General features: G+C 56.1%; 1 protein-coding gene across 1 annotated transcript in view; it reads right to left on the bottom strand.

Annotated features, from left to right (window-relative positions):
- TTLL11 (tubulin tyrosine ligase like 11) overlaps positions 1–20,717 on the bottom strand; it is a 203,158-nt gene that overhangs the window by 109,234 nt on the left and 73,207 nt on the right. Inside the window, exons 4-6 of the mRNA XM_056138582.1 lie at positions 9,353–9,928; positions 5,638–5,733; positions 3,732–3,847 (exon numbers count right to left, since the gene is read on the bottom strand). Of these exons, the coding sequence (XP_055994557.1) occupies positions 3,732–3,847; positions 5,638–5,733; positions 9,353–9,928 (788 nt within the window). The remainder of the gene's footprint in view (positions 1–3,731; positions 3,848–5,637; positions 5,734–9,352; positions 9,929–20,717) is intronic.

The following is a 20,717-nucleotide window of genomic DNA, read 5'->3' as shown; positions in this document are numbered from 1 at the left end:
AAGAGGAAGGTGACTTGTTGCTGTGGGAGACGGGGCTGTCTGTGCCTTTGGGGAGTCCTGTTCCATGCCGCCCGAGCCCAGGTGCTGGTTGCACCCACGGGGCCGAGCACATGTGGTGCCTGAGCACAGGTGTCGCCCGCATCTCCCCTCCTGAGCTGTACACTTTCATGCTTTCCTGTCTGCCACTGGGATGTGTGTCTGGGGCTCTCTCCGCCCTTGGAGAAGCCCACGTTCTCTCTTGAGCGTGTTACTCTCCACTCTCTCCCACGTTCTCTCCCTCCTTCCCTTCAAAACCTCCCAATAAAATCTGTTTTACTTTAAAAACAAAACAAAACAAAATAGTGTTCCCCGGTGCCGGGGGTTGGGGGAACGCTCTGCGATGGCAGGAAAAGTCCCACACATTTCTCGGGTTTCCTTTATAGGAGTCTGGGGCCTGACTCCTGAGCAAGGCATCTGGGTACCGGAAATATCTTGGTTCAGGAAGAGGAGAAAAAAATACCCGTACAATGGCTTCCCGGAGGACAGCCGACCTCCACACAATCAATCGATGAAATAATCACTTGAAAATAATAATCATCATCTTCAGGGAAATGTCGGGAAAGGGAAGGCTAGCGACGCGTTCCTGGTGGCTGGTTTTCTCTGTGTTTTTGTTAATGGGTTCCAGCAAGGGGTTTTATTAGCGGAAGGCAATAAACCAAGCACGTTCCAGGCAGCCTCAGGCCTTTCCTGCGAAGACCATCGTCGCCTCTTTGCGGAGACGCGTCCTGAGGGCTGGGGTCTGGCTCTCGTCTCTGCAGCCCGGGATGGGCAATGCTGGGTCCTCTCCCCACTTTTTCAAGCAGCCCCGGGTCCCCAGCCCCCACGGGGGGGGGGGGATGCAAAAATGCAACCCAAGAGGCCTGGTGCCCCTCCCTGAGCTTGCCCTGGCATCCGCATGGCTCCAGCCAGAGCAGGGAAGGCCAGGGAGGCGCTCAAACCCCCTCTCTATGGTCCTTCTCTGTGGGGACAGGGGAGAGCCCGGGGAACTGCGGCTGACATGCGGTTCCCCAGAGAGGACCAACCAGGGCGCCCCTCTGGCCTGCCTGACGGGGAGCTGACGGGGCAGGGAAGGGTAGCGCTGGCGGCGGATCCGTTCTGCCCACGAGGGTAACTGGCATCACTCTCTGTGGTTGGCATCATGTGGGCTCAGATTTGGACACGCAGAACCCAGCCCCACCCACCCACCACCCTGTGGGCCACCACGAGGGTATTCCAGCAGCTCTAAGCACAAGAATTGCAAATCCCGGGCTGGAATGATAGTACAGCGGGGAGGGCCATTTGCTTTGCACGCAGCCGACTCGGGTTCGATTCCCAGCATTCCATATGGTTCCCCAAGCACCACCAGGAGTGATTCCTGAGTGCAGAGCCAGGAGTAACCCCTGTGCATCGCCGGGTGTGACCCAAAAAGTCAAAAAAAAATTGCAAATCACACATCACCCCTTTTTTTCTCTACCATAAGGTCATAGAAACAGTAGTGAGAAGGGCAAGTAATTCAGATGTTGGCACAAACACCTGCACACACAAGACCCCGAGTCTGATCCCTGACAGCATGACTCGACCCGAATCTCGAGTGTCCCCCCAGCCCTCGGCTCCGAGCCCTTCATACCAAGCCTGACACCCTGGGGTCTTGCATGGGTCTGGCCCACGCAGCCAGCACCCCCTCCCGCAAATGCCCAGGAGGCCACCCCTCGAAAACACATTTTAATAAAGCAAAATGGTAATGGCAACCTTTTCTGTTTCGCTTTACAGTGTATAAGGTGATTTCATGGCCAATCATCGCTAGGTCTAAAAATAAATAAATAAATAAGAATAAAGCATGAAATTAAGGAAAAATACCAGGAAGTGACATTTAGCTTTTAACACCCTTTTCTTGTAGGTAAGAGAAGGGTGAGGTGAAAATTTTCTGTATTAGAATTGCAGTCAGGTTCTTAAAGTTCTAAATGTTCCTGGGTATCAATTAAAAAAAAAAAGAAAGAGAAAAGTCAATGCTTTTTAAATTAAAAATGAGCTGTTGTTCCTTAGAACTTGATCAGTTGTAAAATACCTTTTCTATCCTCCCCAATGGGCTGTGCCCCACCACTATTAAATTTTACATCTCCAGCTCAAACGGATTAGACAGAACATCAGGCGGTTGTAAAAAGAAATCATCAGAACAAGAAACAAAATGGGGTGGGGTGGGGGAAGACCATGTTTTGACACCATTTCACAATAAAAAGACAGTGGAACCCTCACATGGGTTTGGAGGTACAGCTTAAGTCCACTCAGGTGACCCCAGGGCCTTTGCACTGGAGCCTGCTAAGGTAGTCTGACAGCCAATGTTTGTTTCAAGGGCCTCTCTCCAACACTGTGCTAGTGGGCCATGTGGGCAGGGTGAGCGCCCAAACCTCCCCATGGCCCTTTGAGGTCACAGTCTCCCCTCCACAGGGGAGATTAACAGCCAGGAGAGTGCCAGTGCTCAAGGGGTGCCACATGGCGACCAAGCTGACCAAAGTCCCCGTAGAGGAGGCTAATGGAGGCAGCTGTGTATTCGGTGGACACGTGGGGGGCACCTGAGCTGCTTAGGGGGCTCAGCAGGCCTGCCCGAGGAATATGTCTCCGTGGGAGCCCTAGCTGTATGGCTGGGTGGCGTCCACGCCCACCACGGCAGGTCACCCTGGCCAGCAGCCCACCAACCCACACGGGACAAACGCTCTTCCTGGGGGGCCCTCCCCGGACTGCAGGCTGGCGTCCCCCTGAGAAACCACAGCCTCTGCAGTCAGGCTCCAGACCTGGCAGATTCAAGTCTGCGCTGGGGAGCAGGGACCAGGGGCTGGGAGCACTCCACAGAGGGCACGAAGGGGGGCACCTGGCGGGGGAGAAGCGCCCCTTCCCTGGGCCCAGTGTGGGAGAAGCTCCCCCTCCCCGGGGCCAGCAGCACCTGCGCCTGGAGGACAAGAGGCCACAGCGGAGGAAGCTGGCTGTTGGGGCAAGCCAGCTGTCCCCTTTGAGTGGACGCAGGGCCGTGAGTCCTCTCTCCCTGCAGGGGGGCGGGGGACACATGGGCGTGCCTGATGAGTTTGGGGTACTCAGAACACCGTTGGAAACGCCCGACTTGGCGTTTTTCTGCCTCACATGGGCACCGTGAGATCTACTCTGCCCTTATTTGGTGAGACTTGGGAATGTAGTTTAATGAAGAAATAATTAAACTAAATGAAAATCAAGACACACCCCCACCCCCTACCCCACACACACACACACACACACACACACACACACACACACAGAGCACCAAGTAAAATGGCATTCATGCCAGGGCTGATTCCACGGTGGGGGTGGAGTGTGTGTGTGGGGGGGTGATGGACCACGTCCTCCTTCACCCTCCCCCCCAAGTCTGATGTCACACACCAGAGCACACCCGGAGCCCTGAGTTGCAGGAGAGATTCTTCCAGATTCAGGTCAAAATTCACCCTCTGAACTCCACGGAGGACCCATGTGTGTGTGTGTGTGTGTATGTGTGTGTGTGTGTGTGTGTGTGTGTATGTGTGTGTCCCCTCCTCCCCTCCCGGATGCTGGTCCTGGGGTGGTCGTGGCGGGGGGCTGTCGGTTAAGGGCGGGCCACCTCCTGGCCTTCCTCGATGGCCAGAGGACTTTCCCGGCGTCACTGGGGCCCCAGAGAGCGCCGACGGAAGCGGAAGGCACGAGGAGGTACTCACAGGCTCTCCCTGAGGTGCCGGAGCGGGTCCATGAGGCGCAGGGTGTCTCTGATCACGGCCACTTTCACCTCCTCATCCACAAGGCTGGGGACGTTTTCAAAGACCCCTGGAGAAAGCTTGGAGGGGGCGAGGTTTCCTTGTTAGGGCCGGGTGGGATGCTGTCGGTTAGGGGCTGGCCACGCCCTCACCCCAGCAACCGTCCTTAGATGGTTAGAGTTTGCTTCTTGTAAAGAGGGGTTTCAATTATTTATTTTGCTGGTTTGGGAACCACACCCAGCGGTGCTCAGAGCCACTTGTGGCAGGGCTCAGGGGACCATGTGTGGACCCTGGAATCAAATCTGGGTCTGCTGTGTGCCGGGCAAGTGTCTTAAACCCTGCACTGTCTCTCCAGCCGCTAAGCAAAGAGACCGCCGTATGCCCTGAGCACTGCCAAGTGTGGCCCCCCCAAACCCCAAAAAACAAAATTTTAAAAGATTTTTACATATAAAATACTTTTTAAAAAAATTTATTTATTTTCTTTTTTGGGTCATACCCAGCGACACATAGGGTTCACTCCTGGCTCTGCACTCAGGAATTACTCCTGGCGGTGCTTGGGGGACCATATGGGATGCTGAGAATCAAAGATGGGTTGGCTGTGAGCAAGGCAAGGCAAACGCCTTACCCGCTGTGCCATCACTCCAGCCCCTACAAAATACACTTTATTTTATTTTTTTTTATAAAAGTAACCAGCTTTATTAAATTTAACATTTAGATCACAGATAATTTGTTGACTGCAGGAAGTAGACTTTCATCAGTCAAAATACACTTTAAAAGGAAGGACAATACCAGCCTTCTGATGACTCAAATCGACTCAATTTTTTTTGTTGTTGTTTGTTCTCCTAAGCCTTGAAAGAGCCTTGAATATGGCACTTTTTAAATATCTCAGGGCTAGGACGAAGGAGACGTTACTGGGGCCTGCTCGAGGCGATAGACGAACAACAGGATGGTCGTGATTGTGATCGTGGTCGTTTGTTTGGGGCTTTTCACCCAGAGATGCTCAGGGGTTACTCCTGGCTCTGTGCTCGGGAACTGCTCCTGGCAGTGCTCGGGGGACCATCTGGGAGGCCAGGGATTGAACCCAGACTGGCAGGACCAACACCCTACCCGCTGTGCTATCCCTCTGGCCCCAGTGATGATTCCGATCATACCTGCTTATTGTGGACACCGTGGGACTAGGGGAAGGAGATGAAGAAAATTAAGTCTAGGGACCGGAGTGAGAGCACTGCAGGGAGGGCATTTGGCCTGCACGTGGCCAAGCTGGGTTCGATCCCCAGCATCCCATAAAGCCCCCCGAGCATCACCGGGAGTGATCCCCGAGTGGAAGGAGTAACCCCCAAACATTGCTGGGTGTGGTGCCCCCCCCAAAAAAAAGAAAAAAGAAAGAAAAAGAAATCGACATCCTCCTCCCACCCAAACCCCACAGGAACACTTGGTGTATTTCCCTTCCAGGTCCCAATGGTACATTTTTTAAAAAAAGGACGTGGAGGGGGCGGTGGGCGGAGAGGAGCAGCTCCCAGTTAACCACCGTACTATTTGTCTTCGTGATTCCAGCCTGCCGTGGCAAAATCATATTCATAGAATTTCAATGAGCCCGTCTCCCGAGGCCGCCTAATTAGCGCACGTCAGGGCTGACGGACCGGCCGGGCCGAGCTGGGTCTGCAGGCTCAGCCCCGGAGAGAGGCGCGCCTGGAAACCGGGAGGCCCGACGCCCAGACTCGGAGCCTGAGTGTGAGGTGAGGTGGTCAGGCAGAGCGGGGGCTGGGCTGCAGTGCTCCACCTGCCTGCCAGTGGGGGCTCCCCCCACCCACACACACACAGCCGAGGGCATTCCCCCCACCTCCAACCCCGGCCGAGCCCCACCGCTCACCTCCTGCTCGTGCTCGATCCTCATGCTGGGGTTGGCGTTCACCTCCAGCAGGATGGGCTTCAGGTTCTTCGTGAGGAGGATGTCGAAACCCAGAATCTGCGGGGACACTGGGGATTACTCCCGCGCAGCCATGCTTCCTTTTTCTCTTTTATTCTTTTTTTTGGGGGGGGAACAAGGGGGAGGTCACACTGGGTGGTGCTCAGGGGTTCCTCCGGGCTCTGCACTCAGGAATTACCCCTGGCAGTGCTCTGGGGATCCTGTGGGATGTCGAGGATTGAACCCGGGTAGGTTGTGTGCAAGGCAAACACCTTCCCCGTTGTGCTATCGCTCCGACCCCCACAGTTCCTTCCTCTCTCTCTCTCTCTGTCCCTCTCTCTGCCTCTCTATGTCTCTGTGTCTATCTCTCTCTGTCTGTCTCTATCTCTGTCTCAGTTTGTCTCTCTGTCTCTGTCTTTCTCTGTCTCTCTCTTGTCTCTCTCTGTCTGTCTCTCTCTTGTCTCATTATCTCTCTCTGTCTTTCTCTGTCTCTCTTGTCTCTCTGTCTGTCTCTCTCTTGTCTCTCTCTCTCTCTGTCCCTCTCTCTGCCTCTCTATGTCTCTGTGTCTATCTCTCTCTGTCTGTCTCTATCTCTGTCTCAGTCTGTCTCTGTCTCTGTCTTTCTCTATCTCTCTCTTGTCTCTCTCTGTCTCTGTCTCTCTCTTGTCTATCTCTCTGTCTTTCTGTCTCTCTTGTCTCTGTCTCTCTCTTGTCTCTCTATCTCTCTGTCTCTTTCTCTGTCTCTCTCTTGTCTATCTCTGTCTCTCTGTCTCTCTCTTGTCTCTCTATCTCTCTGTCTCTGTTTATGTCTCTATGTCTCTGTCTCTCTGTCTGTCTCTGTCTCTCTGTCTCTATCCCTCTGTTTGTCTCTGTCTCTCTGTCTCTGTCTCTCTCTGTCTCTGTCTCCCTCTGTGTCTCTCTCTCTCTCTCTGTCTCTCACAATGAGAAACACGTGCCCCCCAACCTGGGCCTGGGCTTTGTCTTCTCCTGGCCCCGACCTTCAGCCTCAGGTGGTGCCCTGCCAGGTCACAGGGACAGCAGGAAATGTCCCTGAGCCCGGCTGAAGGACTGAGCTCCCCCCGGGCCTTTCGGGACACTGAGCTGTGGTCACAGGACAATCCCTGCCTTATGTCAAAGGTGCTGGAGAAGGGCAAGGTGCCCAAGGCCCATTCATCCCCCCTTCTGCTCCCTGAAGACCCCTGAAGACCCACGGCTGCTGTCCCCCAGCCGGGGCTGCAGCCCCCCTCCCTAAAGGCTTCTCCCCCCGAACCTCCCAGTAAGGTGCTTGGGGAACTTCTGGGCACGCCAGGGCCCCCAAGGGATGCCAAGCCATCAGCCGAGGAGACAGGCATCTTCCTCAGGCACCACCAGGCTCTCTGACTGGCCGGCGCTCCCTCCCCTCAACGGGTTGCCTCGAGGCCGGGCCGCACTGTCCGGCTGCGGGAGGCAGACACCGGGCCCCCAAGAGGCCGGCGGGTCTGTCCAAGACGGGCTCCCTCAGGGTGAGCACGTGGGAACCCTTGTGCAAAGAATTTGAGGAGGCGGCAGGGGGGGCGTGATGGCCTCCCTTCGTGCAGGACTGGGGGACTGGCTACCCCCCAGCAGGCCAGCCTGTGCCCAGCCCCTCTTGTCAGAGGCCTGCCGGGAGGCCATGGGAGGCTGCGTCTGCCTCCCGCGGGCCCAGACGCCCCCTGGCCCCAACCTCGCTGGGGCGTGAACGCTTCCCCCTCGCCACCCTCTTCCCCCAAGAAACTGCTGATACCCCTCAGGTGTATCAAACAGGCACACGAACAAACGTCTGCCAGGAGCAAAGCATAACCCAGCTTTCTGGAGGGGGGTGGTGTAGCTTGGGGGTGACTCCTGACTCTGTGCTCAGGGAGCACTCCTGGCAGAGCTTGGGGGACCACGTGCCGTGCCAAGGATCGAACCGGGGTCGGCCGTGTGCCAGGGCAGGCACCTGATTGGCTGTACTTTCTCTCTCCAGCCCCTGGAAGGCAAAATAGTCACGCTTCCTACACTCGGCGGCCGCCTGGTCCGGAGCTGTTCCCCGAGGCGGGGTGGACCCCGGCAAACAGTCACGCTCTGGCTCAGCCCATCCAAACTCCGATTCTGACCCCCAGTTCAACCCCACCCCAGGTTCCAGCCTGCCCAGCCCCAGGCAGCCCGTCCCCCACAGGACAAGGCTCTGACCCCATCCGCATGCTCACACTGAGCCATGGCTTATGGCTTGGATGTCCGCAGCCACTGTCCAGCAGAGGTGACCACTGTCCCTGGCATGACCCGGGAGGCTCCTCCCGGCCCTCACGCCTGTCTCTGCACCCCAACCCCGTCCTGGGGCTCTTCCCGGCCCTCATGGCCACTCCGGCCTCGCCTCCTGGTCCTTCTGGGCCCGTGGCTACCTCACCGCTGGGCTGAGAACAGGTGACGCTCTGGTCACCTCCGGCCCAGCCTGCCCCTGTCCCTGCAGCTCCCCGCAGTCTCTCTGCTCTTGGCCATGCAGATCCAGGGCTGGGGTCCCCTGCGGACACCCCCACCGCACAGTGCCCACTGCCCAGCTGTCCATGGCTTGGCCCCTTTGACCTTCTCCCTTCGATTCTGCAAACGCAGCCTCTACCTGCAAGCTCTCTGGTTTTCAATAGCGGCGCCATCCCAGAGACATTCAACCAACCTGGCCGGAGGTGGGGGCCGGCCCTGGGGTGCCGCTGACCCCCTCCCCCCACCCTGGACCCAATACCCCCATAGACCCGGGGATCCCCCGGGCCACAACGGTGGTGCTCAGGAAACCGTGAAAAACCGGGGGCTGTGCTGGAGACCTGGGTAGCCTTGTGCCCTGACCCCCGGGCCTGGTCTCGGGGCCACTCATTGCTTTTCAGGTCAGTTGCCCCGACCGTAGGGGTGGAGTGATAGCAAAGCAGTGGGGCGTTTGCCTTGCATGTGGCCTGCCTTGCCGAGCCAGGTTCGATTCCTCCACCCCTCTCAGAGAGCCCAGCAAGCTACCAAGAGTATCTCACCTGCGCGGCAAAGACTGGCAAGCTACCCGTGACCTAGTCAATATGCCAAACACAGTAACAAGAAGTCTCATGATGGAGACATTACTGGGCCTACTCGAGCAAATCGATGAACAATGGGAGGACAGTGCTACAGTGCTACCCGGCCGGGGCGTCTTGAGGGAGAGCCTGGGGACAGTACCGGGCTGCTTTCCCACGCAGGGGGTGAACGCTGCCCCAAGAAATGTGTCTACCAGGGGCCGGAGCGATAGCACAGTGGGGAGGGCATTTGCCTTGCACGCGGCCGACCCGGGTTTAATTCCCAGCATCCCATAGGGTCCTCCGAGCACTGCCAGGAGTAATTCCTGAGTGCAGAGCCAGGAATAACCTCTGAACATCGCTGGATATGACCCAAAAACAGAAAAAAGAAAGGAAGTAAGGAAGGAAGGAAGGAAGGAAGGAAGGAAGGAAGGAGGAAAGAAAGAAAGAAAGAAAGAAAGAAAGAAAGAAAGAAAGAAAGAAAGAAAGAAAGAAGAAACCTTGGATCTCCCAGAGTCCTTCCCGGGTGTGGCCAAACCAGCCTCACTAAGGGAGCAAAAAGCCAGGCAGCAGGGGGGCCCCGAATCCCACAAGGCGCTTCCCATGGCCCCCCTCGCCCCACGCCCCCCACCCCCGGGGGCCGGGCCAGGCACCTGGAAGCACGTGGGCCCGGGCTTGCCCGCGGGGATGTCCGACTGGTAGAAGACCTTGAGCTCGGGCGTCAGGGCGATGACCGTCTTGATGACCAGTGAGATGATGTCGGACCAGACCTTCTTGATGTCCACGCCCTTGGCCGAGAGCCGGCACAGCACGCTGGAGAAGGTGCGCTTGCTGCCTGTGCCGGCGCTGTCCGAGTGCACGAAGTTGCCGCTGTGGATGTTGAGCGAGTAGTTGGTGAGGTGCATGAAGATGTGGTGCAGGTTGTGGGCGCTGGGCTCCTGGTAGGGCTCCGTGCAGAAGCGCGACAGCCCGTCCTTGGCGATGTAGATCTCCAGCGGGTCCAGGGACTTGAGCAGGACGTACAGGCGGATGTCGAACTTGAGCCTGTCGATGAGCAGGGGCTTGCAGATGTACTCCTGCACCACGGCCGGCCGGCTCCGCAGGATCCCCGCCAGGCGGGCGTCGGTGGGGTCTCGGATGAGGTAGATCCCGTCCCCCTGGCACCCTCCGTCCGGCTTCACGATGAATGTGGGCTTCCAGGAGGGGTCGCCGTCCTTCACTGTGCGGACCTGGGGTGGGGGTGGGGGAAGGATGAGCGCCTGGTCCGGGCCTCTCGGGCTCATGACAGACGGAGCAGGGGCTTGGCAGGGGGTTCGGAATGATGGGTGCCCGTCCCCGGGTGAGTCCCGGCTGCAGGCGGTGGGAAGGAGGTGCCACACCAGGCACAGAAATAGTAGCCAGGACTGTGGCCAGGACTTGGCCAAGACTGTGGCCAAGACCGTGGCCAAGACCGGCCGAGACTGTGGCCAATACTGTGGCCAAGACCATGGCTGAGACTGTGGCTGAGATTATGGCCAACACTGCGGCCGAGGTCGTGGCCGAGACTGTGGCGGAGACTGTGGCCAAGACCCTGGCCAAGACTGTGACGAGGCAATGACCAGGACGCCCCTCCAGTCTGTTCTCCAGCAGACACAAGCCCAAGCCTGCCCAGCCTTTGCCGCCCAGCAGCTCGGCCAGTCCTGCACCAAATGAGGGTGAATACCCATCTGGAAGGGTCCAGGCACCTACAGAGAAGAACAGAGAGGCCCTGGCCTGCCTGACCCCTGGGCCCAGGATGGGAGGGAGGCCTCCTGCAGGGGCCGCACCAGGGCCTCCCCAGAGCACGGCCGCTGCCATCTTCCCATCGGCTGGCCCAGAGCGGCACCAGGCCTGGGGTCCAGATCCAGGCTCTCCCAAGTGCCCACAGCCCCCTCGAGGCTGCCATGGCTCGGTTGCCTCAGCTGAGCAGAATCAAAACAGGGGGCTGGAACAATAGCACGGTGGGGAGGGTGTGCGTTTGCCTCGCACGCAGCCGACCCCGGTTCCATCCTCAGCATCCGGTATGGTCCCCTGAACCCACCAGCAGTGATCCCTGAGCACAAAGCCGGGAGTAACCCCTGAGCATAGACAGGTATCCCCCCCCAAAAAAAAAACAGAATAAAAAGGGGATTTTTAAGAGGAGACTCTTGCCCGGGGGGGCTGAGTGACAGAACTGGCCTTATACTTGGTCAATCTGGGTTGGATCCCCAGCACCCCCTATAAGGTCCCCCGAACCTGCCAGGAGTGAGCCCTGAGCACCGCCAGGTAAGGCACACACACGCACACACATACACATACACATACATACACACATATGCACACACATAGACACATACACACACATACATACACACATAAATGCACACACATATGCATACACACACACACAAATTTAGAAAAAGAAGTGACCCTTTCAGCATTCACTGTCCTCTGGGAGCATATCTGCTCTTCTCAAGCACCTCGGATGCCCCGTCCATGGGGGTCCCCCTGGAAGGACATTCTGACCTGCACGGGACTTAGTTTCTTACCACCAGGAAATTAGCCTAAAGCCCAGGGTGGACAATTGGTCAGCCATGACAGCCCCCCTCAACTCCCCGCCACCAACGTTGCCACCCCAAACCCTCAACCCCCTTTCCCAGGGCGGCCTTCCCTGATCTCTCTCACCAGCCTCTATTTCTCAGTGAAGCTTCCGCCAATTCCTTGGGCACTATCAGTCACTCCGGGCTTGTAAAAGATCTTTAACAACAGAGAAACACTTAGAGCCTTAATAATGGCCCCCATCAATTGCTCCCCTTGTCAGCCAGAGTCCAGGAAGGCGGCTTTGGCCAGAGACCGACGACGCCAGCCTCCCTCCCGAGCCCTTCAGCGGGCGTGATGGGGCAGCGCTTCTGTTCTTTAATATTCACCAGGCACTTGTACACCTGGACCCTGACAGTACATGCTAAGCGCCGCGGATGGGGGGCAGGGGGGCCTGTGGGTGGCTCTGGGTCAGGAAGTGGCCGTTGTCAGCTTTGCCCTGGTGGGTGACCCTCCCCTCTGGAGGCCTCTGTGATGCTGGGTCTCGGGGAGCCGGTGCTGCTTCTCTGAATGCAGCATGGATGCCCCCAGATAAATTACAGGGCCCGGTCAATAGGCCTGTCATTCGCTCACTGCACCGCCGAAGGTGTCTCGGCTCTCAGCAGGCTCAGCACCCCAACAATCACAATCACTCAGACCCATGGAGTCACGTGCCATCTGGGGGGTGGCGAGGGAATCCCGCCAGTGGCAGCATCCGGTTCTCTTGAAACTCAGACAAGGGGTTAGTGAGGCCAACACGGGTGACATGAGCCTCCTGGGGTCCCCTACGGGGCTGGCTCTGGGGAAACTGAGGCCTCAGACACCCGCTCTCGTGAGATGGGAGATTCTTCTGCTGAGCCCTGAGGGAAGCGGCCCCTCAGAGGGCAGAGAGAACTGGGGTCCAGCACTGGACACCCACAGAGGAACGTGGACCCCGGGTGACCTTCACCCTCGGAACCGGCAACTCCTGAGTGAGCCTGGACCACCCCAGTTCTGTGGCGGTCCATGTTCCCGGCTGGCTGGCGTCCAGGGCCCACCAGCCCTTCATGGGCTTCTACTGGAGAGAAAAAAGGACCTTCCCGATTTCATGCTGGCTCTGCTCTGAGTCTCACTCCCCCCCACTCCCCACTAATTAGAGTGATTAAAGTGAAGGCTGGGCTCTCGGCAGGGGACTGACCATGGGCAGAGAGTTAAGTGCGATGTGTATGACTCTACCCGGGTCCCAGCCATGCTAAGACCCGATTCATCCGGAGGAGTCCTGAGAGTGTGTGCACTGGAGGCCCACGACATCCAGGGGCTTCTGACGCGCACAGAAAGAAACGTGTGCACCTGGGACAAAGCCCTTGGACAGTACCCCGGGTGCTGGGGGCAGAGCTATTGCTGATGGCATCTCCCGTGCCACCCAGCCCTGCTGGGTGTGAAATCCTTCAGCTCCTAAGCGACGGGCAATGGTGCCGCTGGGAAAACCTCATGGTGCCGTTGGGAAAAATTGATGTGGCTTTTACTGCCGCCTAGTGGTCACTTCAGAAATGTGATTAGAAAAGATTCTGCTGTTCCCCCTCCTCCCATCCCCCCGCCCCCCCACACACACACACAAAAAAACACCTCATACTTCCCAGGAAGCAGCACTAAGACCTGGAAAGGGTCTGAGAAACACCCCAGTGGAAAGGGTCCCCTCCCTGGGAATGTCACGGTGCCGAGCTTAGGGTGTCCTCGGCTCTGAGACGCCGGGGGCCGGCCAAGGCCGTCAGCGCCTGGTTCTCCCAACCCAGTTCTGGTGTCCCGGCTGCAGGGAGGTCTACTGTTAAAATTGTCAGAACCCGAGCCACAGCACGGCGGGAAGGGCGCTCGCTCTGCTCTGCACACGGCCGACCTGGGTTCGATCCCCGACCTGGCATCCCATAGGGTCCCCCCCAAGCACCACCAGGAGTGATCCCTGAGCATCTCCAGGTGTGACTCAAAACCTGAACCCAAACAAAGCCCTCTTTCGGTCTATGTAAAACATTTCAACTAACCACAAGAACCAAACTTAAAAATTGTGCCCGTGTTTGAGGCGGATGAGGCCTGCGTGTAGGAAGGAACCTGAGACACTGGTGGAGGAAAGCTGATCGCTGAGTTTATACCTTAAACTCAACTATGAATGATTTTGTAAATCATGGGTCTTAGTAAAAAAAAAAAGAGAGAGAGAAATGAAATAAAGCAAAAAAATAAATAAAATACTCCAAATGATGGACAATGTGAACATAAAATCCTAGTTACATATGCCATCAAAAACATACGTGATTTTCATACTGCCTGCTGTGTTTTTTTAAATATATATAAAGATTTTCATATGGAAGCGCTTTTGGAGAACAGATACCTGTACATCCCTACAGAAAAACAAAATGCCATATGCACATACTTGGGAATACTTTACTTGGGCATGAAAAGGAAAGAAATTTTGATGTATGGGTCCACCTTAAAAACTTATACAGGGTGAAAAAAATTATACTGGGTGAAACTGGCCATATTCCACTGCTCAGAAGTACCTCTTGGGCCCCATTCATAGAGTCAGAAAGAGGGCGAGAGGGTCTGGAGCGATAGCACAGAGGGGAGGGTGTTTGCCTTGCAAGAGGCCGACCCGGGTTCGATTCCCAGCATCCCATATGGTCCCCTGAGCACCGCCAGGGGGAATTCCTGAGTGCAGAGCCAGGAGGAACCCCTGAGCATCGTCAGATGTGACCCCCTCAAAAAAAAGAAAAGAAAAGAAAAGAAAGAAAGAGGGGGGGGCTTGAGCGATAGCAGAGCAGGCAGGGCTTTTGCCTAGCATGCGGCTGATCCGGGTTCAATTCCCAGCATCCCATATAGTCCCCCGAGCACCGCCAGGAGTAATTCCTGCGTGAAGGGCCAGGAGTAACCCCTGTGCATCGCCGGGTGTGACCCAAAAAGCAAAAAAAAAGGAAAAGAAAGAAAGAAAGAAAGAAAGAGGGTGAGGAGGTGCAGGTGGGGGACATAGAGTTTTGATGTTCCATCTGGGGAGAAGACAGGGGCTCTGGAGATAGAGGGGGCAGAGTCCAAGCCCCTGGACAGGACCCCGGAAGCAGTTCCCTCAGTGAATTCCATGCTACACTCAGTTACACTTTAAAATGCAAGTTCTGGAGGCCAGAGCGATAGCACAGCAGGTAGGGCACTTGCCTTGCAGTGAGCCGAGCCAACTTCCATCCCCAGCATCCCATATGGACCCCAAGCACCACTAGGAGTGCTCCCTGAGTGCAGAGCCAGGAGTGAGCCCTGAGCAGCGCCGGATGTGGCCCCCAAACCAAGTTAAATAATTAAAAAAACTGAATGGAAGTTTTTAAATGTAATGGAAGGAAGGAAGGAAGGAAGGAAGGAAGGAAGGAAGGAAGGAAGGAAGATTAGGAGGGAAATCGAGGAAGGGAGAGAAAAAAAGTAGAGCGAGAGAAATCACCTCTGGCAAATTAGAAAAATTGCTGAAGTAAGACAGAAAATCTGGCTCCAAGTCCCGGTCCAGCTGGGCAGTACTGACCTGGACAAGGGCCCAAACCCCTGTGTCACGTCAACTATGCCTTAAAGGGTCACACCAAGGCCCTAGCTCCTGCCCACAGTGGCTCTCCTATCTCACCGTCGCTGAGGGCTCACACACACCCATACACACACACACACACACACACACACACACACACATACCCTACAGTGACAGGTCATGGATTATCCGACCACCATGCATCAAAAATGACCAGGAGAAAGTGAGAAGGAGGACAGGCAGATTTGGGGTCCCGGTGCCTGGGTGAGGTGTGAGAGCGGGGGGCTGGGCTGCGAGGGGCTGCTGTGCCATCAGCAGGGTAGGGAAACAGGGAGCAGAGCAGGTCTGGGGCAGGCGTGGGGCAGTTCACACACGCCGACAGGGCAGGACCCCGCAGGGAGCCTCACCGACACCCCAGCAGCAGAGGGACTCAGAGACGTGTCCAGAGATCACATACCAGGAGATGGCCAGCTCTGGTATCTGGACACTGGGAACGTCCATTAACAGACATTTGGCCAACAGACTGCCAGAGAGACCAACACCTATCAGACAAAAGTGATCTTATCAGTTGAAGAGGAAGGACAGTTCCGCTGGCAGAGCAGAACACCTGGGACAGCCCTGAGGGGACAGCGAGGCCCAGAGAGGAGGCCCAGGGACAGGCCACAGTCCGAGCCAGGGTCTCTCCACGGCAGCCGCCACGCGTGGGAGTTCCGGGCATGGAGGGAGAAGGAGACAGCTGGGGAAGACGAGGCCACTGCCAGGATCCGAGCTGCCCGCCACAGGAGGGCTGGCCCGGCACAGGGCAGGGGAGGGCCTGAGGGAGATCTCTCTCTCTCTCACACACACACACACACACACACACACACACACACACACGGACAGACACACACACTAACACAGAGCAGTCTCACACACACGCACACACACACACACTCAACACACTCGTGTACGGACTCACACACACCCACAGACTCACACAGAGCAGTCACACACACACTCAACACACTCAAGACACTTGTGTATGGACTCATACACACACCCACAGACTCATACTCAAACAGAGCAGTCACACACACACATACTCAACACACTCGTGTACGGACTCACATACACTCACAGCCACACACACTCACACAGAGCACAGTCACACACACACTCAACACACTCGCATACGGACTCACACACACAGATACACACTCACAGAGCACAGTCACACACACTCAACACACTCACATAAGGACTCACACACACCCACAGACTTACACACATTCACACAGAGAATAGTCACTGTCACACACACACTCAACACACTCACATACATTCTCACACATACACTCACACACAGAGCACAGTAACACACACACTCAACACACTCATGTACATACTCATACACATAGACACACAGATTCGGAGCAGTCACACACACCCACACACCTTCAACATACTTGTGCACACACTCACACATACACTCACACAGAGCACAGTCACACACACCCACCTACACTCAAAAGAGACTCGCATACACATTCACACACAAACTCACACAGAGAACTCACAAATGACATATGCACTCTCTCACACACACAGACAGCATAATGACACTCAAATACTAAAATAATGTAACATTCTCACACACATTCACACATACACACTAACACACAAATGACACACATGCATACACATACACAAAGACAAAAATAATAGTCACATAGACATTCACACACTCAAATAACACACATATAATACACTCACAGAATCACACATAACTCTCAAAAATGACACTCATATACACAGAATAACACATAATACAGTCACACACTCACATACTCAACACTCACCACTCACCATAATTTCACTCACACAGACTCACACATCACACTCACAAATGACACATGCATGCGCACATATACACATAAAGTCTAACATATAACAGGCACACATAGACACTCACACATGAGCAAACATACATACACATTCAAACACACACTCACATAAATGAATTATGTATTCACATATACAAACAACTTACACATAAACACATCCACATAGTCAACAAATTCACATCCACTCTAATATCCACAACCAACACACTACACACATATATACTCATACACACACACACAGTCGCACACACAGACATATAGTCACACACTCACCTATATACTCTCAAACTCATATAGACTATTCACATACATACATTCATATACTCACACAGCACACACAAATTCACAAATACTCAAGCTTTCCTCTCTCTCTCTCTCTCTCTCTCTCTCACACACACACACACACACACACACACACGCGCGCGCGCGCGTGCCAGTGAGACAGGAAGACCAGAGTCCTGAGGGGCTGCCAGGAGGACCTCGTGAGAGCTCTGGAGTCCAGGGGTACTGCACAGGGCTCTCTCCTCTACGACCATATCCTGGTGGGTTTCTCTCTTTGTGTGTTTTGGGTCACACCCAGAGTGCTCAGGGCTTACTCTTGGCTCTGAGCTGAGGGATCACTCCTGGCGGGGCTTGGGGGACCATACGAGATGCCGGGAACTGAACCCTGATCTGCCTCATGCAAGGTGAATGCCCTCCCCGCTGTACTATCTCTCCGGCCTAAGTGAGTCATTCAATGCCATGTTTCCTCCTTGTCCTGTTCTCTCTCTCCCTCCCTCTCTCTTTCCCATTCTCTCTCGCTCTCTCCTTCTCTCCCTCTCCCTCTCCTTCTCTCTTTCCTCTCTCCCTCTCCTTCTTTCTCTCCCTCTCTCTCCCTCTCTCCTCCCCCTCTCCCTCCCTCCCTCCCTCCCTCTCCCTCTCTCTCTCTTTGTTGTTTTTGCTTACCTGAGAGTGCTGGGGGCCATTCCCAGGTGTCAGGCTTCACCTTGGCCTGACCTGGAGGTGCCCAGGATCAACCTGGGGCTCCCATGTGCAAACAACTTTGCGTTCTCCGTTCTCCGTGGCTCTCCCAGGGGCTCCTGCCCAGACCTGCCAGCTGGCGTTCGAGTCAAACGCCAGCAGGGCCAGGCCTGCCCCTCCCATGGGGGAACCCAGTCTCGCTCTGGGCCCTCAGCTCTCTCCGGGGCCCCTGGGGGCCTCCCTGATGTCTCCCCACCCTCCCCTTTTGGGGCTCTTCCCGCCTCCCACTCCTCTCCGTGCCCTCTCCCTCCGTTGCTTAGCCGACTCCACACCGAGTCAGGCAGGGTGAGCCTCCCCAGCTGAGCCAGCTGAAGCGCCCTTCCCCCCCCGCCACCCCCCCCCCCCCGTGCAGTTGACAACCCCAGGGGCCGCCTCAAGCCAGCCCTGCTACCCCCCTTCCCAGCAGCCCCCAGCGCTCTGCTCCGGTCCAAGTCCCAAACTCCAAGTCCTGGGCCAGGCCAGGCCCACGTCAGGTCCGGAAGTGCAAAGACCCGGGCTCTTCCCTCCAGGGCTCTCTGGCTAAAGCCACAACACGGCCCTTGAAGGGCTGGTCAGCGCCAGGCATGGGGCCAAGGCCCATCCTCGTGCAGGAGGCGCTGCTTCAGAGAACAATGGCAGCCGATGAATCCACCAGACACGAGGACCCGATGGGCCCAGAGGTCATCTGCCTGCCCAGGGACCCACCTGCCCACGGCAGGACCCGTCACTTAGCCTCAGCCATCCCCAACGGGTCACTTCTCTGCCCCCTTCAAAGAGGAAACTCCTGACGCTCATGCCCACGTCCACCTTCCCTGAAGACTCGCAAGCCGCCGTTATCCCCACAATGGACTCGGGACAGGATAGAAGCCAGACCCCAGCTTTTTTTTCTTTTTGGGTAACACCCGGCGATACACAGGGGTTACTCCTGGCTCTGCACTCAGGAATTACCCTTACCAGTACTCAGGGGACCATATGGGATGCTGGGAATCGAACCTGGGTCGGCCACATGCAAGGCAAACGCCCTCCCCGCTGTGCTATCGCTCCATCCCCGCCAGACCCCCTCTAAGGCTCCAGTTCCATTCTCTGCCCACAGCCAACGGCAGCCCGGCATGGAGAGCCAGAGGGAGCTGGATACGGCAGCCACTGCTGGAGCCAGCACTCACTCATGCCCTCGGCCCGTTTACCCAGGGGCAGGAGCGGGGAGGCATGCTGAGATTTTTGGAGACTCACGAGAAGAAACCCTGAAGAAGACTCTGGAACCTCGCTGATGACCCACAATGGTGCAACAGCCATGCCACCCTGGATGCTTTAGGTATAGAGAGACAGTGGCAGGAAGAAGGCAGCCACGAGAGAGAGGGGCCAAACACGGTGGGGCCGCCAGGGGTCTCCAGCGATAGGCCTCTCTCTGGGCCAGGAAGCCAGCTGCTGTTTTAATTGGTGGTGACTTTGCCAGAGCCGAATGGGCACTCACACGCCCACCCTGGTGGCACTGCCCACATGTGAGACATGGCGCGGCAGTGAGCCGGTCTGGAGTATGACTTCCAACATACAACTAATCTGCCGCATCATTTGGGTTTTGTCTTTTCTTTTTGGGGTCACACCCAGCAATGCACAGGGGTTACTCCTGACTCTGCACTCAGGAATTACTCCTGGCGGTGCTCGGGGGACCATATGGGATGCTGGGAATTGAACCTGGGTTGGCTGCATGCAAGGCAAATGCCCTACCCACAATGTTATCGCTTCGGGCCCTCTTTTGGCTTCTCATGCCTTCAACTGGACTCCTCAAAGAGCACGACCCTGGTGACTGGGCTCAGGCCTGGTGATCTGCAAGGTGCCCCTGGGTGGCCTCACCGGGAGTCGCAGAGGGGGAAGCCACGCACCTGACTGGCTGCGTTCAGAGCTGGGAATCCTTCCTAAGTTCCTGCTAGGTGGTACAAATACATTACAACATGGGAAAGAGCTGGGGAGAAGAAAGAAAGGGCCATTTACTACACCTCAGCATCCTCTATCTTGTATCCAGGGGCCTGTCTTGCTCAGAGGCCGTCAGACTTTTGGTGGGGAGGGGGTGTGAAGTGGGGTGTAGAGAGAATCATTGTGGAACTTCCTAGTGGCAGACACGGGGTCTGGGGAGTGAAGGGACAAGCATCTGGTCCAGCGCGCAGCTGTGTGACAATGTGTCTGCGCCAACGTGGCTGGCTCGGCACCCAGGTGCATCCACCCCTCGGCCCCGGGAGAGGGATCCATGTTTGCTCCTGGTTGCCTCGCTGTGACTGAGACCCCGAGTGAAGGTAACAATGGCGAGAGCCTGGGACACACCGCCACCTTGGTGCCCTCTGTCATGACAGGTAAGAAGCTGTATGCAATGAGGATGTTGAGACTGCCACGAGAATTAAGAAAATGTGATGGGGACTGACCCCCGACATTAAACAGGAGAAGGGAGGGAGAAGCATTCCTTTTACGACCCCAGTTCACGGAGTTAAAGGCCCACCAGCCCACCCAATTTCTGGAAGTGTGCTGGGCCCGACAGATGGATGGGAGTGCCTGGGAGACGGCACCAAGTGGGCGAGACAGACTGACACTGGCTGTTTTCCCTTTGAGCACCTGAAGGCCGTACCATGCGGGAAAGACGCATTCATTGTTTTTTTTGCCAATTACCTCTGCAGCTCCTGTTTCACTGATAAGAATGTACGTAGTTTGTAGCCCACCTTTAGAAGATGAAAGAGAGACCCTCTCAGCAAACGGGGTTCCAAGTCTCCTTCTCTTCTGACTTGGGGTCCTCAGCACTGAGCTAATAAACTCACTGTCCCATCCTGAGCTTGCTCTCTTTCTCTCTCTCTCCCTTTCTCTCTCTCCTCTCCCTCTCTCTCTCTCCTTTCTCCTCTCCCCCTCTCTCCTCTCCCCTCTATCTCCCTCTCTCTCTCTCCTCTCCATCTCTCTCTCCTCTCCCTCTCTCTCTCCTCTCCCCACCCCTTTCTTTCTCTCTGTTCACTCACGGCTCATGCCAGCACCATGCCCTCAACGGCGCTGGAGCCTGAGGCT

The sequence above is a fragment of the Sorex fumeus genome, unplaced genomic scaffold (assembly GCF_029834395.1).
Source record: "Sorex fumeus unplaced genomic scaffold, SorFum_2.1 ptg000129l, whole genome shotgun sequence".
Lineage (NCBI taxonomy): Eukaryota > Metazoa > Chordata > Mammalia > Eulipotyphla > Soricidae > Sorex > Sorex fumeus.
Note: the sequence above shows the minus strand (reverse complement) of the source record. Positions and strands in the feature narration are given on the sequence as shown.